This window comes from Eubalaena glacialis, chromosome 11, assembly GCF_028564815.1.
Source record: "Eubalaena glacialis isolate mEubGla1 chromosome 11, mEubGla1.1.hap2.+ XY, whole genome shotgun sequence".
In the NCBI taxonomy this organism is placed as follows: domain Eukaryota; kingdom Metazoa; phylum Chordata; class Mammalia; order Artiodactyla; family Balaenidae; genus Eubalaena; species Eubalaena glacialis.
In genome coordinates this window covers 6,372,979-6,392,582 of record NC_083726.1, presented here as the reverse complement: position 1 = coordinate 6,392,582, position 19,604 = coordinate 6,372,979, and the positions used below count along the sequence as shown (strand labels likewise).

The window sequence follows — 19,604 nt, the reverse complement described above, 5'->3', positions numbered from 1 at the left end:
CACAAGGTGTCCACCAGGTGGGCGTGGGTGGATTGTCACCGTGAGGTTGCTCTAGCTCCTGGCAAGAAGCTCAGGCCCAGCTCAGGAGAGAACCTCGAAGCCCTTTGATGGGTCCCTCCCGATATTACAAAGTCCCTGTCAAAGCTGGAGGATTTTCCCGGTAAGGTGTCCCAAGGCTGGGACAATAGTCTGGGATGGCACGTGGAAAGACAGCCATTTAAAACCTGCTCTGGTGTCTGGCTCCACAGGTGGGCCCTGGATGCCAAGGCCAGCACTTGGCAAACATGCTTGGCCAGCCCTCTCCCCGGGGCTCCCACCTGCCCTCTCCTCCCCTCCTGGGCCTTGGGCATAGGAATGTTCTCATCTCTCTGCAAGGCGTCCTCACTTCTCTCAAGCCTTTGCAGGAAGGTTGCATCCTCACCGAGGCTTCCTTTGACACCCTGGTTAAAAGACCCACCCCGCCCCCACTCTTCACACACTGCCTGGCTTTACTCTCCCTCCTTGAGTGCGTGCTGTGTGCCCAGCTGTCCAGAGCTCTATTTTCCTGTCACTGGTTTCTCCTCCACTGTCTCCCCCACTTGGATGTGGGCCCTGTATTAATGCCATGAATGTGTCATCTCTAGATCCCCATCACCTACCCCCCTGCCTGGCATATGGTAGGTGTCAATCAATATTTGTTAAATGAATGATCAAAGAAGGTCACAGTAAGGACAAAACTGAACCCTAAGTTGGAGCAGAGGGTCTGCTGGGTCATGGATCCCTAAACTGTTGAGAGACATGGTCATGGCCTCAGCAGGAGGGGCTTGCCTGGGGCTGGGAGGATCCAGAGGCTCCAGAGCAGGCAGCTCTTCAGGAAGGAGGCTCCCAGGGAAGGAAGGGACTGCCCACGGGATCATGGTGTTTTCTGACAGCAGGATCCACAGCCTGATGGCCCTGGGACAGGCCAGCAAATCCCGATGGGGAAGGGGAAGGTGAGGCCCAGGAGGTTTGGAGGCCAGCCGTGGAGGATGGAAAGGACACTGCAGCAGGAGTAGGGAGGCCCAGGCTTCAATCTGCTCCTGCTGCTTAAGGGCTGGGTGGTCTCCGGCAAGTGGCTGGCCTCCTTTTTCAGAGCCTCGGTTTCCTGATCTGTAAAATGGGTCCGCAAGGTCTCTCTTGCCTGTACATGGACCCTTTGTGGGTGCACTGGTGTCTGTAACATGGGACAGTGGTAAGAATTATGGGTGATAATAGAAAGTGCTTAGCCCTGGGGTTGAGGGATCTGAGGAGATCATGGCAGCTACTATTGTTATTGTTATTGCTATTATCATTTGCCATCTAATCCTTTTTGGACTGATAGGAAGGCAAGGCCTTCTACAGGCCCAATTCCCATTCAAAAGGTTTTTGCTTCCTCCTGTCCATTTGATCTGCATATTATTTGGGGACCTTGCAAGGCAAATATTTTCACCCACCCCCTCCTTGGGCACTTCTATCCCCCATCTGTCCCTAAACTGTCCTCCTTCCTCCAGCTGTTCTGCTAATGTTTACTGAATACCTACTCTGTACCTGGCACCATGGCTTCAGCCTTGAGACCCCTCTGGAAGCATTCTTACACACATAGATTAGACCATGCCATTGCTTCCCCTCTGAGTCTTTGTTTTCTCATCTGAAGAGTGCTTTTGGAGAGAGGCCCCTATTTTGGAGGGCTCCTCCCTCCGCCTGTAAAGCACCCTGTGGCTATTAGCAGCCCAGGCTTTGTGGGGCTTAGAGTCAATGTGATTTGGGAGGCCCTCAAAGAAAGGATTACAAAACCAGAAGAGGCCAGAAGAGAGGGTGGGAGGGGCCTTGAAGCTTAAACTCTGCTGGGAGTTTACTAAACATTTGATGATTATCTCCTCTGATCCTCCGTATAACCCTATAGGGTGCAGGGGTGGGAGGGGGCATGCCATCATCCCATTTCACAGATGAGATCAATGAAGGAAAAATCCATATCAGTGTCATCACTCCAGAGATGGGAAGAAGGGCTGAGGGTATCTCCAACAGGTAGCAAATGGCAGAACTAAGGGGAGGGGAGCTCCCCGGGACCCTGCTGTTTCTCTGTTCCAAGAGGCAGCAGGACTGAGGTAAACAAGCTTTGTTTTGTTCCTGGGACAACAGCTACTTTGTAACCCCAGTGCTCTGCTCTGCATTCCTCTACCTCAACACACCCCAGCAATAACAGGTTGGGGACTTGAGACCCTACACCTCCTTAGCCCACCCCAGGGCTGGGTACCACCCTGCCTGGACCTTTTCTGATTTCTCCTCCCTCCCCCGAGGCTTTGGGGGCCCTTCTCTGCCACCCATCTCCCCCTAGGCCCAGGAGCGCCAGAGCAGGGCGGGCTGCCCCCACTATGGCAATGGGAATGGAGGTGTGATGGATGGTGCAGCTGGAAGGATGTGGGGTAGGAAGGAGTGGGGCAGGAAGACCCCAGGCTTTGGTAGGATGCTGCTGATGCTGTTTCTACAGAAGTTGGCGTCTTAGTTTTCACATTTGTGAAATAGGCTTAAAAATACCTAATGCCTGATGGTTGCCAGGACCTGGGGGAGGGAGGAATGGGGAGTTATTGTTTGGTGGTATACAGTTTGTTTTGAAAGATGGAAAGTTATGGAGATGGATGGTGGTGATGGTTGCACAACATTATGAATGTATTTAATACCAGTGAACAGTACACTTAAAAATAGTAAAGATGGCAAATTTTGTTATGTGCATTTTACCACAGTTTAAAAAAAAAAAACCCAAACAAAACCTAACTCCTGAAACTGCCAGCACAAAGAGCGCCAATATTTGAGCGCTGAATTCATGCTGTCATTTAGCAGGTCATTAAGTCCTCTTTGAGCCTCGTGGGCAAGAAAAAAAGCATCAATCCCCTAGGAGTTCTTTGAGGATATAAAGATCCTGGAATACCCACCCAAATGCAGCCAGGGGATTCATCCACAAATATTCCCCGGAGCAAACCAGCGCACGCGACAAAACAAACTTGCAGACCGCAGGAGGCAGAAAGACAGTAAACAAGTAAACAGATCACACTTGTAGCAGCTCTGTTGCCATTCGGACCCGACTGGGTCCTGGAATCCGTGCTATCGGCCGGGGAGGCGGCCCTGAGGGCGGGCCGGGGCGGGGCCCGGCGTTTTATATGGTCGCGCGCGCGGGCCCCTAGCCGCAGACAATACGCCTCTCGGCTCGAGCGCTGCGGCCGACGCCACCGTCACAGCCACTGCCACCGCCACCGCCGACGCGAGGTGAGTCCGAGCCCTCCCCCCCCCCGTGCTGTGACCCTAACTCCGCTGGCGTCCGCCCCTCCGCCCAGCCCGAGCCCGGCAGGTAAGCGCCCGGGGGCTGCCCTGGGCGCCGGCTGGAAGGTTGGGGGACCCGTACCCAGGTTTTCCTGTCCCGGGTGTGTTACTCGCGGGCGACGTCTGGGGACCCCGGCTCCGAAACACCTCCTCGCTGGCGGGGGTTCCAGTTCCCGGTTGGCGATCGTGGCAGCCGGGGCCCCTGCGGGCCTCAGTCTCCGCATCTGTGCAACGGGGCGGCCCCTCTGCGCCGCGCCCCGGGAACCCGGTGCCGCATCGCCCCGCTCCTCCCTCCTGCGCGGCCTCCGGGACCGGGCTCCCACGTCCTCGGCGGACCGGGCCAGAGAGCGGGGCTGCCAGCCCAGGGCCGAGACGGTACAGCCGCGCGGCCACCAAAAAACGGAAGATGGCGTCGAGCACCGGTCCCCGCCGACCCCGGGGCGCCCCGGAGCCGCGCACCTTCGAGGGGCCCGAGACCGGCCGGACTCGGGACGCGGGGAAGTCCGGAACAGGAACTGCGCGCCGAGCGGGCGCGGCGCCCTCCTCCTACCCACGCCCAGTGCAGGTGCGCCCCGCGGGGAAGGCGCCCGGCTCACTTGTGTAAACCGGGGACCGCCGGGCGCCGCGGCGCTGGAGGGGCCGCCGGGCGCGTTCTATCCGGTGACCACGAGGGGTCCAGCCGCCAGCCCCGCGCGGCCCCAACCAGCCCTGGGGGTGGGTGGGGGGTACTCCGGGCTCGTTACCTCCTGGGTGTGAGTCGTTTTGTAAACCGTTCATTGTTACTGTAATTTTCGCCAGAAGGAGCCACCCTGGGGGCCGGGTGTTGTTGCTGTTGCTCTTGCCGCCGCTGCTGTTGTAACATTTTTCAAGCACCCATGTGGCTTGGTTTTCTGCGCAGGCTTCGCTCCAGCTGCCCAGGAAGGGAGGAAGGGAGGGTTATCGGCTTTATCCTTACCACGCTAGGGAGGGTTCTGTGCTGGCCAGCCTCCAAGGATGGGAGGCCTCATTTTACAGATGGAGAAACTGAGACAGTTCAGGAGGCATTATGACCGTTTCCTAGAAGCCAGGCCAAACTCTCCACGCAGCCACTTTCCAGCTGTGTTGTCTTAGACGGGCTACTCCACCTCTGAGCCTCAGTTTGCTCATTCTGTAAAATGGGTCCATGAGGTTTCCCAACAGGGACGGAGGAACACCACCCCCAAGTGTTGGTGGCTGTTACTGACTTCTCTGGAGTTAACACTTTAACCTTATTTCTACTTATTTTGGACATGCCCTTGGAATGGGTCCTTAGGAACAGCACTTTCTGGGTGATTTGCACCTGATCCCTAAATGACCTGGATTCCAGTCTCAGCATCTGGCTGCTGGTGCTGCTCTTCTCTGCACCGCCCCCATCTCCCCTCCCTTCTCATTCCAGGATTTGGGGATTTCCCACCATCTTAACCTCAAGGTCACTGTGGCTTCTCCAGCCTTACCAACATTAAACTGTACAAGTTTATTTTTGCTTGGGTTTGGTTTAAAATGTCTGAGGGGTCTGGAGAGGGTGGCTTCCAGAGTGTGGGCTTTCAGGGAGTGCCTCAAAATGTCCTTTAAGGTGGGGAACTTTTTTTTTTTTTTAATATCTTTTTGGCTGTGCTGGGTCTTCGTTGCGTTGCTGCGCGTAGGCTTTCTCTAGTTGTGGCGAGCGGGGACTACTCTTCGTTGCGGTGCGCAGGCTTCTCATTGCGGTGGCTTCTCTTGTTGCGGAGCATGGGCTCTAGGCGTGCAGGCTTCAGTAGTTGCGGCACGTGGGCTCAGTAGTTGTGGCTCGTGGGCTTAGTTTCTCCTCAGCATGTGGAATCTTCCCAGACCAGGGATGGAACCTGTGTTCCCTGCATTGGCAGGCGGATTCTTAACCACTGCAAGGGTGGGGAACATTTGTAATCTACCTTCTAAGATGGCTGCCAGGTGGTCTTTCTTTTTCTTTTTTTGGTGGAACTATGTCAGCAGGAATATTTCTCCAAGCCTCAGGGATTCTGTGCGGCCTTGCATGGGAGGGTGTGAGGCCTAAAACAAATGGAGTGATGTACTTAGCAGCACGGTCTTTGTGGATGTCAGACTCATCATCTTGACTCAATTGCTTCCTTCTCTGAGAAGTCTTCCCTGACTACCTGATCTAAAGCCACAGCCCTCCCACTCTTCCCAGCGGTTCCTCTGGCCTAGTACCTTTTTTTTGGATAGGTAAGAAGTGGATTTATTTAGAGAGATACACATTCCATAGACAGAATGCGGTCCATCTCAGAAAGGGAGGAACAGTCTTGGGAGAAACACTCCAGAGTGTGGGCTGGCCTAAGACTTGACTTTACTGTCTTCAGGACACTCAAGACAGTGTGGAAATTATGTGTGCTCACTTCATGTGATTTACACTAGGCTGTAGTTCCATTAGAAGAGGAATTTAGAAAGGTCACACTCATTAGAGCATCTCCAGTGCCCGTGACAGCCTGGGCACTCTGGGAAGAAGCTGGTTAGAGGGTTGTATGTATGTTTATTGTAAATTTTATTAAGTGATTAGTAGGTATAAAAACTGAGCTGCAAAGAAAGCAGAGAGCAGTGTTATTCCATTTTTTCATGTCGAATCCTCTAGTAAATGGAAGGGGGTACACCGCGAAGGGCTCCATCCATCGGTGGGTCTTGACCCTGACCTCGGAGGTGTTTTCCCCTCTCCCTGGAAAGCATCCTGTTTTTAGTGAACCCATTAAGTTTGTAGACAATTAATGGCTTCTTGCTTCCCCTGCCGTGGACATAGTGGATCCCACGAGAGTCCGGCTGTTTTTTTCTTGGCTCAGAACAATTCCAAGGGGTTTCAAGGAAGTTCCCGGCACGCTCGGGATTTTGTTGTCGGCGGCCACCAGGAAGCCTGCAGCGGGTCTGGAGTGGACGTGTGCAGCCGTGGCTTTGTCCTGCCACGGGTTGGTTGGGGCCGGGTGCTGGATGTAAGCAAATAAGTCCCCGGTCCGAGTCCCTCGTTGGCCCTGAGGCAGGCAGGAGAGGCCAGGCCTGGTGGTCAGGGCACTGGGGCGGGCTCGGGGAGGGCAGCTGATTATCCTAGTGTCAATATTAGGATGTGACAACACAAAACACCCGCTGGGCCTTGTCAGGCACTGCTTGGTAAACCTGTTTTTCTGGAGGTGGGAGAAGACACGGGGTCACCCAGAGTCTGAGAGAAGATGCAAGCTCTGGGCCGGAGCGGGCAGCCCCACGTGGCTATCTGGGGAGGGTCACTCGTGTCTGGCTTGGAGCTCAGAGGAGGCGCTGAGGCCAGGCAGGGAGATGGGCCGGATTTCCCGTGTGCCGACAATGACGCATCCGGGAAATCCCAGCTCTGACACAGGGTGGGCGTGCGCCTGTCCTGAGCTCCAGGCTCACCAGACGAGAGCTTCCCATTAGTGAGCGCTAACTGTATACCACGCATGCAGCCTCTGCCTCCTCTCAAAAGGTGAGGCTGTCCAGTCCAGGGTGCCCCAGCCAGGAGCTGACTGTCCTGTGAGCCCAGTTCCCTCATTCTATTGGACATTGTACTGTCTGGTTCCCACTGGGCTGTCCCCGCTCACTGGGTTCCTGTTCTGAGCCGGGGCAGATAGACAGGTAAACATTTAATGAGACCGTAATGGGCTAAGTGCCTAATCCAGGTCTATTTACGCAGGATGCTGGGTACGGAACAGATAATTCTGTCCTGGAAGGAGGTGGGTTCTGGGCTGGGCCTGGAGGAAGAAGCAGGTCCCCGATGCCAACCCGGGGAAGGCAGAGGGAGGGTGTAAAGGTGGGGTTGAGGGTGTGAAAAGGTGGGAGTGGGGAGCTGAGATCTGTCCCAGGGAGGAAATGGGAGCCCCCAAGGCTGCCGACTGGAGCGGTCCGCGACAGGATCTGGTGAGTGGTTGAGACGCCACGGCGCTGGAGGGAGACCCAAAACTGAAGAAAGCAGGGCGTAGTCCTTCACTTCAATTCTTCTTAGGAACTTTAATTGAAGTATAGTTGATTTACAATATTGTGTTAGTTTCAGGTGTACAGCAAAGTGATTCAGAAAAAATATATTTTTTTTCCAATTCTTTTCCATTATAGATTATCACAAGACACTGAATGTAGTTTCCTGTGCTATACAGTAAATCCTTGTTTATTTTATATATGATGGTGTGGGGACTTCCCTGGTGGTCCAGTGGTGAAGACTCCGCGGGGAAGCGGGTTCGATCCCTGGTCGGGGAACTAAGATATCCCGCATGCCGCATGGCGCGGCCAAAAAACAAAAAAAGTATATGATAGTGTGGATCTGTTAATCTTGATACTCCTAATTTATGCCCCCCTTCCACTTTGGTAACCATAAGTTTTCTGTGTCTGAGTCTGTTTTGTAAATAAATTCATTTGTACTGTTTTAGGTTCCACATGTAAGTGATATCATGTAGTGTTTGTCTTTCTCTGTTTGAGTATGATAATCTCTAGGTCCATACATATTGCATATTGCTGCAAATGGCAATATTTCATTCTTTTTTATGGCTGAGTAATATTTCATTGTGTATACACACACACACACACACACACACACACACACACCACGTCTTAAAACCAATCATGTGTTGATGGGCACTTGGGTTGTTTCCATGTCTTGGCTATTGTGAATAACACTGCTATGAACATTGGGGGTGCATGCATCTTTTTGAATTTGAGTTTTCGCCTTTTGTAGATATATGCCTAGGAGTGGGATTGCTGGATTATGTGGCAGCTCTGTTTTTAGTTTTTTATGGAAACTCCATACTGTTTTCCACAGTGACTGCATCAGTTTACATTCCCAAAAACAGTGTAGGAGGGTTCCCTTTTCTCCACACCCTCTTCGGCATTTATTGTTTGAAATACATGCTTCTTAAACTTACACTGCAGACCCAAGCGGTATCTTGGCACCCTTCCTTTCTAATGGTGATGGAGAAACACAGGGGTGTCAACAAGGACTTGGTCGACTGGGATCCCCTCCGACCTGGCCTTCCAGGGTCTTCTCACCATGTTTCCCCTGCCTTTTTTCTGTTCAATTCATTGAAATGTGTATTCTTACAAAATATCACAAGCTGGGCGGTTCATAAGCCACAGACATTTATTTCTCGCAGTTCTGGATTCTGGAAGTCCAAGGTCAGGGTGCCCCAGACTTCCTGTATCCTCAGTGGAGGATGGGGAAGGGAGCTCTCCTGGGCCTCGTTTAGAAGAGACGTAACCCACTAGCAGAGCCCTCATGATCTGCTTGCGTCCCAGCGGCCCCACCTCCTTTTCCCATTACTGGGCATTAGGTTTTCAACTGAGGAATTTGGGGCGGGACAGAAACTTTCAGACCTCAGCAAACTGGTTGAAAACCATTTCAAAATTAGTTAAGAGAATTATTAATCTTTTACACTTTCTCTACAGTTTTTTTTTTTTTAATGGATATTTGAGCAGGAAAGGACAGAAAAAAATCTGTCCCCAATGCTTGTTTTACAAGTGAAGAATTAGGGGTCCAGAGGGGCTAAGGAATTTGTCCAGAGTAGCACAGCCAAGCTGGAGCGGAACCCAGGTGTGCGCCCAGCCCAGGGCCCCTTTGGTACAGCGTTTCCATTCATAAATACTGTGTAAGCAGTGAGACGTAAACATTTGCATAAACAGCAGGTCCTTTGCTTGCTCTTGTCACTAACGGCTAACCATGACTTCTTTCCATGCTACCCAGAGGCCCCAGCTCCTTCCATTTTTGCGGTGGCCAACCTGCCCAGGTGGGGAGGAGAAGGGGGCGCTGGTCTTGCATCATTCTTTCCGCTGACATTCCGGAGCTCATTGGGCCAGGCGCTGGGGACCTGGAGCCCAGTCAGCCCTGAGCAACTCCAGCCAAACTGTGACCTTAAACTGTGGCCAAGAGTGTGTCCTGGAGTTGAGGCCAGATTTAATGTAGCTCCTCCGCATACGTGTGTGACAAGCCCTTCCCTGTTCCAACCCTCAGTCCTGACGGAGGCTGGACTCAGTAGATGCAAATAAAAAGGGTGTGGGGTTACTGAGCGTTAAGCACCAGGCCCAGCGTGGGCAGCCTTTGCCTGAGGCCACCCTGGCTGGCAGCAGAGGCTGGATCTCTTGCTCAGTGGATGGCAGTGTTTGCACCTGGTCCCAGGTGGCTCAGGCCAGCACCTGTGCTGCGGTTCAAGGTGGAGGGAGGGCTCCGGTGCCGCTGCGGTAGTAGGACTTGAGGGGGGTCCTTTCCAAGCTGCGGCTTTCTAACTCCTGCCCACCCCACAGGTGAATTTCCAACCTTTTGCTTGAAATACCTTTCCCTCTCCTTACTTTCCTCTCCCTCTCCCTCCTTTCTTTCCTCTCTCCTTGTCCCCCAGGTATTTCTCTGTCACTTAAGGGAAGTGAGCCCCACCCACGTCAGACCAGCTGCTTGGGGCATCTGCAGGTTCATAAGTCTGGACCTCTCCTGCCAGGTGGGTGGGGCGGGGAGTGGGGCTGGGAGGGGTTGGATGCCTGATTCCTGAAACAGACCTTTAAGACAAACAGCATCTCAGACCGCAAATTAAAGCTATGAACTTGAAACAGTTGCTTTTGCTTTCTTTTTTGAATCAGTGATACCAGCACATGTTCAGGAAGAGGAAAACATTTATAGTAAAAATTCAGTGTCCTTCCTACCTTTGTCCCAGAGAGGCCCCTTCCCCTCTTTACTCATCTCCTTTCTCCTTCAGGAGATGCACTCACGCAGGTGGAGGTGTTTGTCTTTTCTTCTTACCCCTGTGGCACCACAGTTAAGCCGTGCTCCCTGCTGTGTGCACGCGCCTTCAGGATCCTGGCGCAGCAAGATCCTGCCAGGTACAGGCCGGCCTCACGGAGGACACATTTCCAGAAATCAAAGGGTTGTGTGCATTTGTGACTTGGGTAGAGACTGTCAAATTGGCCCCCAGAGAAGTAGGGACTAGCTGTTTCCCATTCCCTTCTGGGTCTGTTGATTCCTTAACCAGCTGTGGAGCCCCTGCTAGGTGGCAGAAAATGGGCAACAGTGGTATCTTTTATTCCTCTGAGCAGTCCTGGAGGCTGTGCCGCTTCTGTGCTGGAGAGCCCTCTCTGGTTCTGGTCACACAGCCGTGGCAGAGCTGAGACTGGAAGCTGGGTCTGTCTTGCTGAGGTCGGGGCTTTTCCGCTTGATGCTTTGAGCACTGGGTGCTCTGTAAGCCAGGGCATTGCCCTGCTCATGGAGGGGGCGGGAAGCCCCAAAGGAAAAGACTGGGGACCAGGGCTTTCCAGCTGGATCCACCCAGCAGCCACTGGCCTGGCACCCAGGACTCCATTTACCAGATGGCCCTGATGTGGTCCCAGAGGGGTCATCACCTGTTCCTGCTTTGCTGCAAGGCCTGCAGAGACAGGGGGAAGGCTGGGCTTAGGGCAACTGAGGGTCCCCCCTCCAAAGAGGGGGCAGCTGTTCCCATCTCAGTGTGTGTGTGGAAGAGGCACAGCCAGTGACACTGCAGGCTGGCTGGTCCAGAACCTGCCCTCCCTTCCAAGCCCTGCAGGCGTCCTCATGGCTGTGGGGACAGCAATTTGCATCCCGAGCTCTGGAGGAAGATGGGTTTCCACTGAGTGTGCAGGAGGGTATGTGTGGGCTGCAGCCTGGGTGGGTGTGCCTTCCTTTCACCAAAGAAGGGTTTTAGACTACTCATTTGCAAATATGCTGGAAAAAAATAGATGCTTGAAACCAGTCCAGGCTCCCGGATCTGCAGCTGCAGTGACCTCAGGAGGTGGCTTTGTTTAGTCATTCGACAAGCATTTATCTGCTCTGCGTTGTGTGCCAGGAAGCAGAGATTAACAGTAACGGCAGCTTCTTTTTATTTTTTTTTTTTTTTTTTTTGGCCACACCATGTGGCTTGCAGTATCTTAGTTCCCCGACCAGGGATCGAACCCGGGCCCCCTGCAGTGGAAGCTCGGAGTCCTAACCACTGGACCGCCAGGGAAGTCCCAGCTTCTGTTTGTCCCCCGTGAAATGGCTATTGCTAGCGTCCTCATTGAGGAGTGAGTAAGCTCGGCACAGAGGTTGACTTACCCAAGGACACCCAGCAGGGACCAACAGGGATGTCAAAAGGAGACTGAGGATGGCCAGTGGCACTGCCCAGGCAAAGCCTAGAGGCTTGGCACGTCTGGGCATGTGCTCTTTAGTGTGGTGGGAACCGGGTCCAGGATTGGGGTGGCAGGGCTAAGGCGACCAGGGGGAGAAGAGGGCCCTGGTAATGGTGTAGCATGTCTCCCGAGGGGACTGGGGAGCTAAGAAGGGGTGGCAGGGTCAGATCTGAGGCTGCTGAGTGGAGATCAGATTGGAGACCCCAGCAGGAGCAGGGCCAGACAGGAGGGACCGGCCCTGGGCCTCCACTGGGGTGATGGGGCAGCTGGGAGGGACCAGCGCTGGCAGGCTGCTGTAGGGACCCTGCCCCCAGCCCTCTGGCCACACTGTTCTCTCACTCAGATCTAGAGGCCCAAGGCCAGCCTAGGCCTGGCTGCTGATTCTCCTCCATTAATACCAGCCAGAATCTTTGCATTGGCTATAGGGGCAAGAGGGCTGAGGACTTGGATTCAATCTTTACTTCTCTGACTTAGATACAGGATTAAGTGGGGAGCATTTTAGAGTTAATCCATATACAGGGAGGGCTTCAATCACTGCCTGACGATAGTAGATACCCAAACATGAGCCAGAATTATAAGACAGTGAGTGCTGGTTCTTGCCTGGAAAAGGAACCCTATTAGCTTGGGACCATTATCCCCATTTAACAGATAAGGAAATTGAGGGTCTTGCCCAAGATCTCACTGCAAGTGAGTGGGTGGGTTAGGACGTTAACCCAAGATTCCCCCACCTGTCTTGGAGCATCCGTGCAGGGCTCAGGTGATGAGCAAGGGGAGAAGAGAGTCTGGTGTCTTTCTTCTCTTCCCAGGCCAGCTCAGGAGAGGTCCAGAGGGGTCTGGGGACCCACATGAAGGTGCAGACGCGGGTCCTGCCCCCAAACAGTTCAGTCTGGTTGGGGAGGCACCACTGCGTTGCTCAGCCATCCATGGAGCTGGTTAGACGCAGCACAGGCCTCACCCCCAGCCTGGCCAAGCTGCCAGTAGCCACTGTCCCTGGTCAGGCACCTGCCCGGTAGGGCCCCTCATCCCGTTTGGTACCCAAGGTGCTCAAGGATTCTAGGCATGTCTACTGGGGACGAGGGATATTGGGACGGTGGGTCAAGGTGAGGTTCAGGCCATGTGCCCAGTGAAGTCCCCTTGTGACCCCTTGGGAAGGGGTGTCCATGGGAGCATAAGCCATCCCTGGGAAGGGAATAGCCCCATGCCCAGGGGGCTGGGCTTGGGTGGAGGGGTGAGGGATCGGGGGAGACTGATGCAAATGACGGCTGGGGCAGCTTTCCCTGGAAAATAGCCATTTGCATAGACACCCTGGGGCCTGGGGCCTGTGGGCAGCAAGAGCTCCTGGTCACAATTCCTGAAATGCCAGCCTAACACAAGGTCAAGTTCACAGGGCTTACAACCTATGCAATGTTAAAACCTGCCTCCATTTATCTGGGTCTTTTAAGTCCTTTAATGGAATTTAAAATTTTTGTCCATAAAGATTTTAAGCATCCTTTCTTAAATTCATTCCTGATCAAAAACCTTATATTTCTAGGTAGATGTATTTATTGTCTATAATATTTTCTAGTTGCCTTGTAGGAATGCTGTTTTTTGTATGTTGATCTAGCTTGTTAAGACTCATTTACAATTTTCTTAAGGTAAACCTAATTTAATTTAGTCCACCCCGCCCCAAAGTGGTGTCCATGCACCGCCCCAATCCCACGGGGGTCCGGGGCCTGGGAGTAGGATTTGTGACCTTGGTTCAGCCTCCCCTAATCAAAAGGGGAAGGGATGAAAGTCAACCCTGGCTACAAAAGTGGCTTCAAACCATACTAGTTTTGTCGTCTACTTTTTCCTCAAGGGTGGCAGGTGGATCTAGATTCACCTCATGGCTTTTCACCGATACCCAGCAGTCTCTAGAACAAATGTGTGAAGATTTAGGCACCCAGAGTGGTACTTCTGCTGGGTGTGGGGTCTTAGAAAAGTCCCCGTGACCCTCCCTGTATGTATGTGCTGGCCTGCTGGTGTGGGGGAGTCGCTGGGTCAGGCCTGCTTTTAACACTTTGCCTGCAGGTGCCCTCAGCAGGTGGCAGCACCCTTCCCCCAACCCTGCCGGGGGCCACCCTCCCTCCACCCACCAGATCTGACCTGACAGCTCCTTTCAGCCCACAGGGGAAGGGGCTGTCCTGACAGGTGCGGGTGGCATATGTCAGGCCGGGGCTCTTTTGTGGCCTCTGTGGCTGTGTTTACATGTCTGATCTCTCCAGCCCCAGCTCCTGCGGACCTGCCTTTCACACTGAGCTTTCATCTGGAACAGATGTAAAACTGTTTCCCTCTTAGGAAACTGAAACAGCCATCTCTCTTTGATACACATTCTGGGCATTTATTCTCTCTGGAACAATGCTGTCCTTATGTGGTTTTCTTTCTCAAAGGCCAGAGTGCCCCAGACCCCCAAATACCTGTCTGCGCCCTTGATGACATCATGTCCATCTCTGCATGCAGTTTGGATGCATTGTTGAGAATAACTTGTCTAGACTTGCCCCGAGACACCTGGAGGACCCAGGAACCTTACCTGTGTGCCCACGAGCCCCTGCCCTGTCTTTCTTTGCATTTCCAGCCGTCACCCTTTAATGCTGAAAGCACGTGGTAAGCGCACACACGCTTGTTTAGCTCCGTGTCTCTGTGCCCGTGCACGTCCTGCCTGCAGTCCGCTTCAGGGATGAACGCTGGTCCACTCTGGCCTGGGGAGCAGGAGGCTTGGGTGTAAGCCAAGTAGTTATTAATACAATTAATTTATTTTTGGCCGTGCCCCGCGGCATGCGGGATCTTAGTTCCCCGACCAGGGATCGAACCCGTGCCCCCTGCAGTGGAAGCGGGGAGTCCTAACCACTGGACCGCCAGGGAATTCCCTACAATTTATTATTATTGTAAGAATAATGGCCTGAAGTACAGAGGTCGTAACAGTGCCTGTTCCCCCCGTGTTCCAGGCTCTGCTCAAAGTACTTAAAGGAGATTCCTTCATTCCCCAACAGCCCAGTGGGGGGGCCTCTTGACACCTTACAGATGAGAAAACTGTGACATCACACAGCTGCTGAGTGGAAGAGCTGGGACTTGAACTCAGGCCCTTTGGTTCTTCATTCACTATATTCTGGACTGAAGGCTGTTTGATACAGTGTGGGGTAAATTCTGGTGAACACGGTCACAGGCCTCACCGGCTATCACAAGCGATGATGTGAACATGTAAACAGAGCTGCCCAGGCCGTGTCTGCTCCCTTTCAGCCCCCATGTCAGACTTCTGAGACCTCATTGACCAGAACTGGGTTACATGCCCACCACTAGCTGCAAGGCATGCCGGGAAAGTGAGAACAGGAGTGTCGGACTGCCTTAGATGAACACAGATCAGGGCCACCCCAAAGAAAACAAGTTCTATTAGCAAGGAGCCAGGGGAGTGGAGAGGTGAGACCGTCAAGCAAAGAAAGGAGGTTATAAAATACTATGTAAGGAGTGATCCCATTTTTTTTTTTTTTAGGTTCTCATTAGTTACCTATTTTATACACAGTAGTGTATATATGTCAATCCCAATCTCCCAATTCGTTCCTCCCCCGCCCCCTGCCCCAGGAGTGATCCCATTTTTGAAAATGTGTGTGCTGTGCATGTGTTTAGAAACTGGCAATATCTCTCTGGGAGTTGGGATTGTGGATGACTTTTCCTCGTGTAGCTTGTATTTGCTTTTTCTGCTCGAGGGGCGTAGCAATTGGAAGCTGGCAGAACCCAAGGAATTGGCTCTCCTGCTGGAGCCCAGCCTTAGTCCACTGTGACGCCAGACAATTGGGTTTTTTAGTTTGACTACAGGCCTCTTGGAGGCCACTATTAGAACCTTACGTTTGTAGTCTGATTTTCTCTTTTTTTTTTTTTCGGTCGTGCCCCACGGCTTTCCGGATCTTAGTTCCCCGACCAGGGATTGAACCTGGGCCATGGCAGTGAAAGTGCCAAGTCCTAACCACTGGACCGCCAGGGAATTCCCTGATTCTCTTTTCACAAATAAAAAGGGAAAAAGGCAAGGGCGCTTATGAGTCTTCTCCAAATCCCTGAGGGGTGTATGACAGAACAGAGAGGCACACAGCCAGCATACACAGCAGGATTCACGCCAGGGGGAGCTAAGGTAGAGGTAAGGTGACTAGTGAGTGACACCCCAAAGCATCCAGTCTACGTCTTTTTTCTCCAGAGAAGAAATGTATCAAGCAAGACCCCTCTCTAGGAACCTCTTTTTGTACACCTTCCTGCAAAACCATGGCCCTGGCTTCCTGGATGACCAAGGTGAGGGGCTTCCCGGCGTGACCAATATTTTGGAGTTCCACCCTGTCTCCCCCTACAGGTAGGTCCCAATTGCCTCTGGGCCCCGCCCACCCCCATTCCTGGTCAGTGACTGTGGCGGGGTGGTTAGCAGAGCCTTCTGGGTTCTCCAGGCAGGGCTGCAGAGTGGAAATTCCCCGGGTGTCATGCAGGCAGGTGCCCTGGGCGAGGCAGCTGTGCTCTGACAGCAGCTCACAGAGGGGCCCCTCAGAGCACCCAGCATATTCTTAGTCCCAGTATGGCCCTGGGGCACTGGCCATCAAAATGACTCAAGCTTGTGGCCTTAAGACAGGGTGCCTCCTGGCCCTCAGGACCACAGTCACCTCAAGGCCTCTTAAGAGATGGATTCAGTTTTAGAAAATCCGAAGGAGGCCACTTCAGATGCAGACCTGACCCCAGTTGTCAGGGCAGCCAAGAAGAGATTGTCCCAGCATCAGCACCAGGGTTCTGGACGCTTCCCCCTGCTTTAGGCCTCAGGAATCTCTTAGCCGTTAGGTCCTGGACTTGGGGTTTGGGACTGGTCGGGATTTTAGGGCTGGAGGGACCTGAAAATCTGCCACCTTCCCTTCCACGCTGCATCTGTAGATGGAGCCCGGGGCAGTGTTGTCCTGACTACAACCCAACCCACTACCTGATTGCCGGCCAGCCCTCCCTAGCAAAACCCTACCCCAGACTGGGCGGGTGGCCAAGGCTCGGCGGGGAGGGGCTCGGAGTCCTGGGAATTCCCAGCCAAGTCACCGGGATGGAATGTGGGCAGCCCGCTGAGAGCAGAGCTGAAGCTGGCCCAGGTGCCCGGTGGGCGTGTGCACGCCCCCGTTTCCATCAGGGACTCATTCAGTGAGAATGGGGGGCCCAGACAGGGGCCAGGTAGCCCCCCTTTCTGAGAAGGGGTGGTGCCGTCAGAGGTAATCTCAGGATTGGGGTCCAGGGGACACGTGCCAGGGTCCCTCCCAGGGTTCTCTGGGGCACTCAGTTATCCTGGGAGGGGAAAGGGAAGCTGACTGCTGTCACAGGCTCTCAGTGTCTCCCTGCACTCCCACGGGGGGGCGGGCACAGGCTTCTCCTGGGCAGCCCTCTCCCCGGGGTCTAGGACTTGCACTCCAGGGGAGGGGACCCCACGGGCTTCTTCTGAAGCAGAGTGGGAGCCAGAGGAGGGGTGTGTGAAGGTTCCCTGCCCCCGAACCTCGCGACGAGCCTGTCGGTCTGGGGCTGTGGGTCACCAGCGCAACCACACCTAGCTCCCTGTGGCCTCCCTGCAGTGACGGCCCCCACTACTTGGCCATGCAGCTGGCCTCCATTGCCGACGAGATGGAGCTGAGGCTGCTGCTGCCCCAGTTCGTCGAGCCCATCCGGATGACCATGTACAGGTGACGAGCCCCTGCCCGGCCCAGGACCCCCACAGACCAGGGCTGGCCCCCGGTGGCTCCGCTCCTGGGCAGCCCTGAAGCCCGCAGCTCCCCCTTCCCCCGCTGGGTCCCCAGCTCCTGGAGCTGGCCTGGGCCACAGACCCCAGCGCCTTTCTCTCCTCCCCTCGTCGAGCCGAGAGAGCCCCTTTCCAGCAGAGCCTTGACTTAAAATGACAGGAATTGCTGAGTGAGCCAAGATGGAGCTCTGTGCCCAGCCGTGTGGGCGGAGCCTCCTGCGTGGCACGGGGCTCTCGCGTGAGGACTCAGCTTCCGGGAATTGCCGGCTTCCTTGCAGGTTCTCGGAACCTCACAGAATTGCCCAGGTGGGGACGGAGAGACCCTACCACAAAAGACCGGGATGCAAGCTGACATGGTCTCTTGGTCTCCAGGGGAGGCAGCCTTCCTTTGAGGAAGAGGCCCGGGCCTCTCTCAGAACACGGCTCCTCCTCCCCTGGACCTGCCTCAGTGGGCCGGTGGGCAGTGGAGCGTTGCCCTGGGGCCAGCTCCGGGACGCAAGTCCAGACCCCTAGCAGGATGAATACGGGACCAGAAACAGCCCATAGAGAGAGGCCTCTCATTGGTGGAGGCACCCAGGGAAGGGGGATAGGCTGACAGTGGGTGGGAGGGGACAGGCCCTCTTCTCCCCACAGTTGTCACCTACAGTCAAGGCCACCTCTGCCCCTGTTCCTGCATAATGGCCCTGCCCCCCTTTGTCTTACAGCTTGTTTTTCCCTACAGCCACACAGGACTGAGGGACGTTCTTAGAAGTTTTATGGTGGCTTTCACTAACCTCGGGGAGAACAGAAGGCTCTGGAGCTTCCTGACCCTCAGGGACAGGGTAAGCCTTGATTCCATGACCTTGACTTACATTCCTGCAAGTGGTGCCAGCTGTAGAGCAGCTGCTCCACGGGGCATACCCTCTCTGGATGCCACAGTCCCCACCACTCCCTACTACCTGGTCCTGCCTGCTTCCCCCATTTCTACTGCTGCCTGGTCCCAAAGGCCTCTAGGTTTGAGACTCTGGTTTGTGGACCAGGTGCACGAATCCTTGCCTGCTTCCACACCTGTGCCGTGCTTGTCCCTCTGCCGGGAATCGCCTTCATCCGGCAGCTGCTCCTTGTCGTGAGCAGCTTTCCTGACTGCTCCCCTTCCCTCCCCACCAGCACAGCAGCATGTCCCTCCCACCAGTTCATTCCCTCACACCAGTTCCCGGCAGACAGGCAGCCCCTGGTGGGCTGGCCTCCGCTCCTGCCGTGTCCTCAGGGCCACTGGCCTCTCCTACCCCTCCTGTGCTCCTCATCTTTCTGGCCACCTCGCCCCAGACCCCCCCAGTTCTGAGCGAAGTGCACCTGCTTCCCCCCCCACAACCGACTCCCCCACCCCACCCCTCGCCTGCCTTGTCCCCGCGGCCACAGAGCGGGTGTGCAGTGAGCAGGCCTGTTGCAGGCTGGAGGTCCTCACTTGCCCCCACCTTCATCCCACAGGTGTCCCCCAGCCCGTGGCCCGAGCTGGCGCTGTCCCTGCTGGTGGTGGTGACGCTCAGCTGGGGGTGCCGCCTCCACTGACCCGCTGCTGGCCCGCGTGGGGTGGGGCTGGCCCCCCGCCCGCTCAGCCACCACCCTGGAGGTGGCCTTGTTGGTTTGGCTGTCTTTTAACTGTTTTCTGATGACCCCTTTTTATATTTAAACTCTGAGTGCTGGGACACTGAGGTTCATCCTAGTTTTTCCCTTGTTTTTTGTAAGAGAAATGAATTTATTATACCTCTGGGGTCGTTGCTGGTTAATGACCTGCTCTCCTGGCCCCGGCCCGCTCTGCAGTGGCCCGTCCTGAGAAGGAGCCTCCCTCTCTTGGGTCGGTCAAATAGTGGGCAGCGGGGGGAGTGCTGGTCACACCCCCGTATCTGTGATGCCCGTGGCAAAAAGAATCTGCTGGAATAGATTTCTGCGGGGTGAGGAGAGCTCAATAAAATGTTGGTTTCCAGCCAGCCTCTGGTCTTCTCCGGGGGTTTGCAGTGTGGGCTGCGTTTTGCCTGTGGGGTTGGGGGAGGGCAGGGCGTGCTCCTGGCCACCTGCGCACCCGCGTGTACCACACAGCCTCCCGGCTCCTTCCTGCACCTGCAAATGCTGGCGTGTCTGGCCCAACACAAGCTGGTTTATCCCTCCTTGTCATGCCTTAGTGCCTGAAGTCTGCCATTAGGGATTATTTCCTTTGGGCTGTCAGTGCCTCTTATAACTGGGCTGCCTGCTCTCCCCACATCTGCTTATCCAGCGCTTCCTTCTGGAGCAGTGCAGTCTGCGGGGATTCTCGCATCGGTGTGGTGCGGAGAGGGGGCTGGGCATGGGGCAGCAGGGGCAGGATGCCAGGCCTCCCACCCTGCGGGCTCGGCCCACCCCAGACCTAGACCCAGTGCTGTTTCTAGAT

General features: G+C 54.7%; 1 protein-coding gene across 1 annotated transcript; it reads left to right on the top strand.

Moving 5' to 3' along the window:
• The first annotated feature begins 956 nt into the window (after positions 1-956).
• On the top strand, positions 957-19,151 carry LOC133101611 (uncharacterized). Its single transcript, XM_061206619.1, has 8 exons — positions 957-971; positions 2,333-2,420; positions 3,053-3,258; positions 3,483-3,877; positions 15,650-15,799; positions 17,037-17,144; positions 17,922-18,021; positions 18,668-19,151. Exons 1-8 carry the CDS (start codon positions 957-959, stop codon positions 18,746-18,748), a joined length of 1,143 nt encoding a protein of 380 aa, XP_061062602.1. The 3' UTR covers positions 18,749-19,151.
• Positions 19,152-19,604: the final 453 nt, after the last annotated feature.

Bases quoted from the DNA above. Each gene is read 5' to 3' on its own strand.
- LOC133101611 (XM_061206619.1), top strand. The intron at 2,421-3,052 runs GTAGGAAGGAGT...TCACACTTGTAG, and splicing joins TGCAGCTGGAAGGATGTGGG to CAGCTCTGTTGCCATTCGGA. The intron at 17,145-17,921 runs GTGACGAGCCCC...TTTTCCCTACAG, and splicing joins ATCCGGATGACCATGTACAG to CCACACAGGACTGAGGGACG.